Raw genomic sequence first — 11,873 nt, 5'->3', positions numbered from 1 at the left:
ACTTGTGCAATTAATGGGTAATTATCGAATTTCTGAGCTATTTATAACACATCTGCTTACGGAACTGGTACTTGCAGTATATTAGTGGAAGAAGGGCCCAACTCCAGCTTGTATTAAGACCTGTACCATTGCCATGGAAACATCATATATAATTTTGAATGTATGTAATACTGTATGTTCATGTATTAAAGGTCCCCTGAAGATGAAAACATTCTGTCTATATAACTTTTCCAAATATTAAGTTTTTTCTTAATATCTCAAAAGTTGGGCCCTTACATACATACATATTGAGTATTTATAAAGCGCTGCTACATAAAGAGCGTAGCGCTACAAACAATATTGAAGGTGGCAAAAGGCCAAAATATATACACAAGCAAAATATATACAGAGCAAATATATAATTAATTATACAAATGTGTCTTAAGAGACTTCTTAAAAACAGAAAGTGATGCAGATTCACGGATATTAACAGGTAAACAATTCCACATTCTGGGAGCATTATAGTAGAAGGCCCCAGCTACCTCAGCAGACTTCAGCAGTTTAGATGTATTGTGCTCTGTCAGTCGTGTGGTGTCAGATGCTGAGCGCAGTCCAGCTCTACCAGGTTGATTGAGAGTGATACAAGAGGAGATGTAATTGAGAGCCATATGATTCAGGCATTTGTAGACCAATAAAAGTACTTTAAACACAATTCTTTTTTCCACAGGCAACCAATGCAGTTCTTCCAAACATGGAGTTGCATGATCTTGTTTACGGACTTGACACATCATCTTCGCAGCCCAGTTCTGGATGCGTTGAATCCAGTTCTGGATGCGTTGCATTGGGTCACAATTGTGGAAGTGCTGACTTGAGTACTATCTTCACACTGGCAATCCCAGCTGAATCATTATACTCCCATGATTATTGCAAACTATAAAACACAATGTTGCATTCGCTTGAAGGAAATTTTTTTTCAACAACTATAGGCCTATATGGGGCACTAAAATCTACCCCTTATACCCCAGAGGGTCATGAATTTGGTTTTGCATAACAAGTTACATGTACCAACAGGGGCTTAACCAGGGAAACTTTTTTGAATTTTGACCACATTTGACAATTTTCACCAAACATTTTGCAAAAAAAATCAAATATTTTTGATGTAGTTGGTCAAAATTCAAAATAAATTAAAAACACCGGTCCTGGATATTCATATCTATAGTTTCTAAAAATCAATAAAAAAAAATTTGTTACTCAAGAAATTTTTTGTTACGGTGACAGGAAATATTTGGGCCATTTTTTTAAAAAAATTTCTCCAAAACTGAGCATTTTTGCCCAAATTTTACATCACAGATGGATTCATGAAGTCGTTGCCATTGTAAATATGTATACTTTTATATACTTTAGACCAACAATTTAGAAGTTATGAGGCCCACAAGTTTCCATAATTCCAGGGTTAAGACCACCACCCTGAACAAGGTATCATTAAACTCTGTGATGAAAACAAGTAAAGCATTTTATTTTATTGACAAATCAAGTCACAGATAGACAAATCACTTCTTAACAATCATCTAGTTGACAACATGGTTCATTGTTACCTTTATTGCGCTAATGTATTTTATACAATTCGTTACATTTATTTAAAAAATTCATTCAAAAGTATACCTTTGCTGTATATGTGATGTGACCTAACAAAATCAGTTGGAAGTTGGATATATTGATTTTCAGATATAGCCAAACCATGGAAGAAAGAGATGAGAAGGAACCACAACGACTTCGATCGGCCAAGTTTTAATCCGCTTATCTATTGACGCATGAAAAGAAAAGCTATCAATGGTACTTACTTTCATGTATGATCCATTTACCGCGATCGATGCTTGGCAAAATCATTACTGGAAAAAATTTATAACCCATCCACGAACAAACAAACGCTACCCAGAAGTAAGATTATGGAATTTCACTGATGCTCTGAACATGTATAGTAGCTTTGTTTTGGGATCTACAGTCAAACTGTTTTCTTGATCGTGTTGTGTAGAAAATGTCCTATAAAACATCGAAAAGGTAATCAAAATCGGCCGTTTTTTTGCTGAGTTTCATCTTTAGCAAATAAGGTAAGATTTTGGTGACTTTTTCGATGAAAAATAGATGTAAAATGTTCTTAAATAATGCTCAATGTTCCGGTTGAGTCCGGTACATAAAACCTGTTTAATTTAATAGTTTATATGTGTATAATCGTAACTAGCTAACTCTGTTTCAGTGCCAAAGACTGCCAACTCTGAGAAAAAAAGTCATCAAAGTTCGGAAAAATTGGGCAAAAATGGAAGAAAAAGATGTAGGCCATCAATGACCGATGATCACGTCACCAGAGAAAATCCTATAGGGTGCTTGAACGGAAGGTCATTAGTTCAAATCATCCTTCACACACGCTCCAGAAGACATGCAAATACATGGAATAAAATACCAATCACCTATTTAACGCGGGGTATTGATCAAAGTAAATCCTCATGAATAACAATGTCAACTAAATGTCGGTAAAGGGAGTGGACAAAGTGAATGTGTTCGTTGTTCCTTTTTATCTCTTTCTTCCATGGCCAAACAAAGACAATAATTTCTTTTGTTGCATATTGTTTTGGAAACACTTCAACTGTTCATATCTTTGGATCTAAATGTTCAATTTCAATGGAGTTTTCAGCAAAATGTAGCTTTGCAAATGCTTTACACATCATGTAAAAACTTGATCACACCACATATATAAGAAATGTTAATACAAAATTTGGCACTTAAAAAAAACTTCAATTTTAAAGACAGAGAAAACAACCATATGTAATGTTACCATTTTAAAAATTGCACTCTTTGCCTCTTTCATAAACTGATTATTTACGTGCATCCTTGTGTGTCATCCGAGACCAGGTGTAATGTGTAAGCCAATAAACCACTGTAGCTGCTATAGTCAAAATCCTGAGTATAGCTTCTCTTCCAAATTTGGACCTTCACAATGTCATACAAATGATGGGAGGTATACCAATTTGGTCTCTGTGATTTAGGGATTCAATCATGTTTCACCACCGATTAACAATAACAACAATGCGTCCGCATTGTCTGCATGGTTTACAATGCGTCCGTGTTGTCTGCGTGGTTTACCACACAGACGCATCAGACGCGAGTTGTAAAATCGGTGATGACCAACGGTGAAACATGATTGAATCCCTTTCAACAACAAAAACAAGCTCATTGCCACTCAACCAGAGTACTCAACATTACAAGAAGGTCGATGATATTTCTGTTGATAGCAGCAAAAGAACTACCGAATAAAAGGGCAATTTTTAGCCGCTTCATTCAAAATAATGAAAACAACATGTAGCGCGCACACAAGTTCCAGGCATAGCAAATTTTACATGCTGACGCATATACGCGCTTCCATTAACTTGCGTTAGCGTATACGCTACTTGCAAAGTGTGGATAAATCACAGATTAACAACGGTTGGCGCCTGTACAAAGGTATAGGAAGAGTTGTTGATTAACAATTCAATATGGTTGATTTCCCATAGGTTTTGAATGGAGTTCTCCTTACTCAATTTCTTAACCGTCCACCACAAATGAGCCCAGAAGTTTTAATTATTTTTAGTGTAGTAGAGAAAAGTATGAAGTATTTCAAAATCTCATTTTTCTCAAAATAAGAAATTTTTGGATACTTTGCACTGCAGCTCAAAATCACATTTTTTCGACTTGTGGGCTCATTTGTGGTGGATGTTCACATATTATATAATCATGGTTTAAAAAAAAAAATAGAAATCACATTTTTCTACAAAACCTGTTCTCCTACTAGTATTTACATCATTATCAATAAGATGAAAAAGTTTCATGATGTCCTATAAACAAAAGTCTGTTTGTTACCAGGCTGACCAGCTCCCCGCTCCCTAAAACATAAGTGTGAAAAATTCCAACCACTATTTCTAAGATATTGATCATATTTGGAGTGCAATGGAAGGCTTGTGCACCCTACGCACAGTGCATATATAGGCCCTATATACTACTGGTGCATATTAATTTGGCTCATTATACTCATTAAACAGATTCATCCAAATGGATGCATCATATCATGCCCTCCTAATCCTATATTTAGAATATTGACAATATTTAAAATCTTTTTGAAGTACAGTGGAGGGTCAATATGAAACTTAAGGAAATACTGGAATTTGACAAGTATGGAGTAAATCCTTTGAAAAAGTTAACTTTGACCAATATTTTATCAACTTTTTAAAAATGTAATCAGACATTTTGACCATCACCCCCCCCCCCCCCCCCCCCCCCCCCCACACACACACACACCTTTATTTACAGGACATCATGAAACATTTGGTTTGTTCCCTAACTGCAATACATTTTATCCACATGATCCTACAATGAAGTAACTAAAACAATTTTTTACCAACATGATCCAACAATGTTACAACTCAATAGACAAAGCTATTTTCATACAGTGTAAAAGTGGTAATTTTCACATGTTTATTTTTTCACATTTGGCCAATTTTGGACTTCTTTGCTCGTTTCTAAATTTGCAATTTTGTAAGGTTCGTACATAGACCTATATGCAAGTAATAAACATATTTGCACATTTTTATTTTTGCAGCAGCTGCGTTGAACGCAAAAAGCGAAAATTAATATTCTGCAAAAATTTCAACTTTTACAGTACACAATAACATACATGTGCATACATGTAATATCCTAATATAAATATATATATCTTCCCATGACATGAGATTTTCTAACTAAACCAGGGGGTGGGACATTGTATCTCCACCCAAATCATGAACCTCCTCAGGTTTGTCCTAAAAGGAGTAAACCCCTCCCTCTTTTGTCAGTCAAACAGGGGGAGGCCACTCATTAAGAGAACAGGATGTATGAGAAATTGAATATAGTGAGTTGGGGGGGGCGAGGGTACTCAAGTTTGGTTTTGGTAGGGGTGTGCCACTGAGAATTTGAAAGTGGACCCATCAATATACCAATTTTTCAAGAAATTTGGACCCATCAATATACCAAAAGTCAAAATTTTAGGCCGAATTCTACCCAAATTGTCTTAGTTTTGACCAATTTTTCCCAAAAATTTTGGCGAAATATCAAAACTTTGGCTATTTTTGTCTTTGATTGGTAAAGTAACTGTTATTAAAACACTCTTGCTTCCCCAACTACTTTACTTATTTTCTGTTTTATGTATTTCCATTCCCAAGCTTTTCTTTAAGAAAGTCAACATTTTGTTTTTTAAATTTATCTGGAAAGGAGGGAATGATCGTGTCAAGCGTAACTTGTTTTATAATGACTATGAGGAAGCTGGTTTGAGAATGGTGGACATTGAAGCTTTCTCACAAGCTCAAAAACTTTTTGGGCAAAACTATTGCTTGATCCTGGTTATGTCTCTGCTTGGAAATGTATTGAACTAAGCATTCTCAGTAAATTCCATGAAAACACATCTCTCTTGTGGAGAGCAAATGCCCCTAAGGCCGTTCTTTCCTCTTTGAAAACTGCCAGCTCTCTGAAACCATCAGGACTTGGTATATTTACAGGGATAAAATTAAGCACAATATGGGCCTTGGTGATTATCACTTACAGGATCTGCTGTGGTGGAATAAAGATATTCGTCTAAAACGCAGGAGCTTCTTTTGTTATCCTGAATGGATTGACGAGGGTATTTATCGGTTGCTGATCTGGATCGGGCTATAATTTTGTTAAGACATTTGAGGATCTTGTGATCGAGTTTAATATTCCCATCAAACATAGGAGAAAGTATAATTCCCTTATGAATGGTATCCTTCTTGACTGGTTCTACAATCCTCCTAATGTTGATGTGAATATATTTGATGAAATTGTTGAGGGCCTGATCAAAGCTGATAAGGCAACTCGTCATTGCTACTCTGTTCTAAAATCCTGTAGTAAAGCTGATCATGCTGAACAATTTTGGACAGAATCCTGTGATGTAGCTGAGGACGACATTACTGGGTCCGATATTCATGCCAACAATTTCAAATGTTCTATGGATACTAAAATCAAATCTTTTTACTTCAAAATATTCCATAGGGCTATTTGTACAAATGAATTCCTGCATAAGATAGGCAGAATTACATCTCCCAATTGCTTCTTTTGTGACAGGTCCACCAAACCCTTGTGCATTTATTTTGTGAATGTACTATTATCACTCCTCTTTGGGATAATCTCTTGGTTTTCATCAATGATATCACTAAGGAGAATCAAACCTTTTCCACATTTGAGAGATTATTTGGAGTTACTAAGGACGTCTCTTCTCATAGTACTGGCATTAACTTTTTATTTCTCTTTCTTAAATTTTATATTCATAGATGCAAATTTCAACAGGTGGCTCCTTCTCTTCAGAATTTCCGCAATTTTGTTAAGCTTAAATTCAACATTGAGTACAAAATTGCTGAGAAAAATGGCAATCTTGGCAAGCACTTTAAAAAGTTTTCTTTCGACATCGATAAAATTTGATTGTGTTTTTTTTTCAAGTAACTTATATATTTTGTATATTATGTATATATCATGGCTAGTTATTTTTTGTTTTTTAAGTGTATGAGTAGAATATGAATCCTTTTATCTTGTTTGTCTTCTGTCCTTTTGTATGTTTTGTATGAGTGTGAGTGTTCGTTGTCTTCGTCCATAGTATTTGCCTCGCCTGTCTCTCTTTTGTACCTGTTGCTCAAAAAGAATATTTTGATTATGTAATTATTGTTCATGATCGTTGGGAACTGATGGCTCATTATGTATGTCTTTTCTCCCTCCATCAGTTCCAAGCACAGGGAATAAAAAAACAAAATAAAAAAAAAAAAAAAAAAAAAAAAAAACTTTGGCTATTTTCCAAAAAAAATTGAGAAAATGTAAAAAAGGACCTATCTATATATCAAAATTGGCCTACAAAAAGGGGCCCTTGATATACCAAAAGGCCAAAAATGTATGGTCATTTGTACTGAGTACCCCCTGGGGTTGGGGGAGGGGTGAAGTCAGACAATGGAATCAAGAACCTACAATCCATGAAAATAATGCTGCCACGCCCAGACCTATCTATCTCCCTGCAATATCTCCTATTCCCCCTTTAGGCTAATGAAAGTCAATTCCCTGTTTCCCATTATATTTTCAACATTGAGTTAGGCGACTTTTTCATTATTCATTATTTTAGTATTATGTCCAAAGTGCATTAAACCCATTATATATCCATAAAAAGATGCTCAAATATGTTTTTTTTGATGACGAATAGTTTCAAATAGTTTTTGTTTCAAAACTTGATATAATATCAAATAATGACAATTATTTGGAAATAATGAATTATTTTATCTGCAATTTTCCAGAGTCAGGTAACGAGGAAATTGAGAATTTACTTTCATTAGCCTTGATGTGGACTATGTCATCGATATTATTACCTTGTTCTTCAACATTGAATGATGGGGGTTTGGGAAAGGGAATTGGGGATGGTAAGAATGCAGTTTAAAAGGTGCCTACTCTGGGCTATGACAGTTTCCACTGTAGCATGGATAAAGTTTTAAAAAATTATGGTGGTGTGGTAACTAATTTTAACGCAGATTGAAGTCCCTAAACTGGTGCCAGTTACAATATTCTGAAACAATTTCTCATGATTTTTCCATGAAAGCATTGCACCCTGATTTTATTTGCAAACCTACAGAACATTAACTTGTACCATGATTTAGGACATTTAATTCTACCATCAATATATTTTTTGGTATCAAAAGTACTGCTTCATTTTGATTATATAATCATATTAAAGTTGATAAACATAGTATACAAATATATACTGCCATGAGAGGTTCTGGTTAAAACTATGGGCCCCGAGGTGAGATCAATAGTACTATTTTCCTGAGGGCGCAGCCCGAAGGAAAATAGTATTAATTGATCTCAACGAGGGACCATAGTTTTAATCAGAACTTCAATAAAGGCAGTATATATTTGTTTTATATACTTCATTAATATGTTCTTTGTTCATTGATGTTAAAAGAAAACTATTTGACGTTTTGACTCTCCAGCTTCTAACCTGAGTGAACAGCACAACCAATTTAAGCACAACCTATATTTTGCCCTTCAAAAAAAATCGAATAGGCTAAAAGCGGGCTAACCAATTACAGCAGCGAGAAATCACGCTATGGCAGTTTCGCCTGCTTGAACTGTTCCGTCAAGATCGAATGCGCGCGCACGCCGAAGGCATGGTCAAAAGTACTATTTACGGCTTGGAGGTACTATTTACGGCTCATCCGGGACATTGAAAATACTATTTACGGCTTAGAGGTACTATTTACGGAAAATAGTATTAATTGATCTCAACGAGGGACCATAGTTTTAATCAGAACTTCGAATAAAGGCAGTATATATTTGTTTTATATACTTCATTAATATGTTCTTTGTTCATTGATGTTAAAAGAAAACTATTTGACGTTTTGACTCTCCAGCTTCTAACCTGAGTGAACAGCACAACCAATTTAAGCACAACCTATATTTTGCCCTTCAAAAAAAATTGAATAGGCTAAAAGCGGGCTAACCAATTACAGCAGCGAGAAATCACGCTATGGCAGTTTCGCCTGCGCGAACTGTTCCGTCGCATCGAATGCGCCGCACGCCGAAGGCATGGTCAAAAGTACTATTTACGGCTTGGAGGTACTATTTACGGCTCATCCGGGACATTGAAAATACTATTTACGGCTTAGAGGTACTATTTACGGATAGGAGTACTGATGGTAAAACTATTTTTGGTCATGTGATCCACTTTTAACCAATCAATAAACAAGAATATATTAATGAAGTATATAATAAGACATTTCTATTATACTGATAAATGTTCACAAATCTTTTAATTAGTAAAATAGAAATGTGGCAAACAATTTCAGCAGCATCAGGCTGCATACATGATTAGTGACTGTTACATACATAACTAAGGCAACACATCTATTAAGGTTAATAAGTTATCACAAACTTAAAGGTCAATAAATTATCACTATCACACAATGTGGTAGGTATACCATGATCTACATGTAAGAGAGTGGCCAGTCGAAACTGTGCACCAAAAAAAAACCCACTAATTTATAGAGCACTATACACTTGCATAAATCCACAAGTCTAATTACAATTAATAGGAATTTGCTGGCCACTGTGGCCCAAGATGCACCTTATACACCATTAGCATCATTCAGATGCAGCTCTATACAGGTACAGTACCCTAATCAGCCTATACACATAACCATCACAACCAGCTTCAGCTCCCCAAGGTTCATATGGATACACCAGGTCAATTATAGTTCATTTGGCTTCCACGAAACAGTTATCCATTGTGCGTAGTATTGAATTGAGTCAAAGAACTGGCATGTTTACATGTGCGATCAAAATGAAAGAAACTGAAACCGTTTTGGTTCAAAGCCACACATACCATATATACAACGTATTACAGAACTATGGAACATTCTAATATCAGGACTTGTTGATATGTGACATCTCTTGTTACCCTCAATATTGATTTATTATTAATAAATATTGTCATGATCTAATATATCAATAGATATGGTATAATCATATGCAAAACTTAAGCAACATTATATACAAATAATTCCAAAGCATTTTGTAGATTAATAGTACTTTTTCTTGTTTAAAAAAAAAATCTGTATAAGATTTAAAAATAAGTATAATTGTGTAAAAATAACAACACCAACAATAACAACAACAATAACAACAACAGTAACAACAACAATAACAACAACAATAACAACAACAATAACTATACTACATAACATAACTCATTGACGATATCTAAAAAACAATTACATATTGTAAATGTACATATTATGGCAATATCCTTTAATTGCTTTTATTTGCTCTTAATTGCTTTTAATTGCTCTTTAATTGCTCATATATTTGGAACCGGTTGTTCAATTTCAATGGGGGTTTCTGCAAAATGCAGCTTTGTAATTGCTTTTTACTATTCCATAAGAAACTGAAAATTCAATATTTCCGAGTTCCGACTGATTTTGCTTGATCGCATCACAATTGTGTGAAGTGTAACATATTTTTTCTGAATGATAACTATACTCTTCAAAACCTTACTATAATCAGTATCACCAAATATTCTGCACCAATGAGGTAGAAAGGATAGAGTGCCCTGCTCGCCGAATCTGTGAAGCAGGTTTGGGTCCCGGTTTGGGTGCTCTATAAATACACAAAGTTGAACAAATCATGTATTAAAACGCATTAAATTTCCCAGTATACTATTGTTTTTATCAAAAAATTGCTGAATTATAAAGGCAAGCACGTCTGAATCTGGTATATCACCAGTGTTGCCACGCTAAACAACTCTACCACTTTTCGAAATTTCGCCTTCAGTCGCCGTTCCTGTAGAGCCCTCATGGCAACGGGCGAATGAACTAGATTTAGGAGCGTGCTTGCCTTTGACTCTATCCTTAACTTCTTGACTAGCGTACCCTATTATTTTTTGAACCAGCACCAATTTTTTTTTTGATTAGCGAAGCCTATTTTTTGATTAGCAAAGCCTATTTTTTGATTAGCGAAGCCTATTTTTTGATTAGCAAAGCCTATTTTTTGATTAGCGAAGCCTATTTTTTGATTAGCAAAGCCTATTTTTTGACTAGTGAACCTTATCAATCCCCTCATTAACAGGGACGTCAGGCCGAAACTATTTTTCTACTTCTGTCTCTTATTATAAAACAAAAAGTTTATTGTTAGGTTCATCAACTAAGAACAATCAAGACAATTTTGTAATCACAATGGGCTATTTTCTGATGATTTCAGATCAATTAAATCACAATACCTTAATTGACTGCTACAGATATATACAGAAATAAAAATTATTGTGGATATTAACATATACAATCAATTTAACATGTAATTAATATCTAACATTATATGTATATTATTATTAGTGAAATTACCACATCGCAATACAAATTTGTTTCGTATGGATGGTTTGACCCATCCACACTCGCGATGTGGTAATTGCGATGTGACAATTGCGATGTGGTAATTTCACTAATAATAATATATTTCGCTCCTATATTTTATAGTTGAGCACTGTATCTAGTGATGGTTTCACTATAATTTCTTACTATAACATTATATGTATATTATAACAATTATATCAATATACCATGTGAAAACTTTATATCGGTTAGCTTTGGTGTGTTTTTTTAGACCTAGACTAAATGGCAGCACATTACTAAAATTGTGCAGCATTTGCAATTGAACCAATTTCCACCCATAAAGGTGTATGTAACCATTTCTTATTGTATAAGAAAACATTGTATGCATACTCCCTTATATGTGACATGATCAAGGGGAATGAGTCGCATGTCGGCCCTGGTCGAAAATGAGTTTTACGCAGGTTTCTAAAGAGGACATTTAGAGCTTTCAGAAAGTGAAAACCCCATGTTGATACGACTTTTCTTTGTGAAGTTACGTCAATTTATCAATCGCTGAAAACAATATAAAACAAAAGAATTTGAACACTTTCTTTGCCAATATCTCAAAATCAATATTAGCGACATCCGACTCATTTCCCTTGATCGTGTCACATATTTGAATACATTTGAACTCAATCCTAACCAAAAAAGAGTCTGGCAAAAAATGGTGAAGACACATTTTCTTCAAGGTATTGACAAATATGGGTGGCACAAAATGGTGAAGACACGCTAATTTCTTCAAGGTTTGACAAACATAAGAGGCACAAGACTATACCCTTTTTCACTCTGATGTGGCAGTGATGATAACGTGTTGAGGCGGCGGTTTCACTCGCTCATCTGTAAGCATCTGTGTGTGCACACCAGCGATTTGAGAGAATGCTAGCGCCTAATGAAATGCACACTGACGTCACTGCCACATCAGGG

At 35.0% G+C, this 11,873-nt stretch overlaps 1 protein-coding gene across 2 annotated transcripts in view; it reads right to left on the bottom strand.

Annotated features, from left to right (window-relative positions):
* Positions 1-8,307: 8,307 nt before the first annotated feature.
* Positions 8,308-11,873, bottom strand: part of LOC140141521 (xaa-Pro aminopeptidase 2-like) — a 57,498-nt gene continuing 53,932 nt past the window's right edge. For both annotated transcript variants that reach the window (XM_072163405.1, XM_072163406.1), the window contains exon 24: positions 8,308-10,182. In XM_072163405.1, coding sequence (XP_072019506.1) covers positions 10,069-10,182 — 114 coding nt within the window. In that variant the 3' untranslated portion in view covers positions 8,308-10,068. The remainder of the gene's footprint in view (positions 10,183-11,873) is intronic.

The sequence above is a fragment of the Amphiura filiformis genome, chromosome 19 (genome assembly GCF_039555335.1).
Source record: "Amphiura filiformis chromosome 19, Afil_fr2py, whole genome shotgun sequence".
NCBI classification, from domain to species: domain Eukaryota; kingdom Metazoa; phylum Echinodermata; class Ophiuroidea; order Amphilepidida; family Amphiuridae; genus Amphiura; species Amphiura filiformis.
Note: the sequence above shows the minus strand (reverse complement) of the source record. Positions and strands in the feature narration are given on the sequence as shown.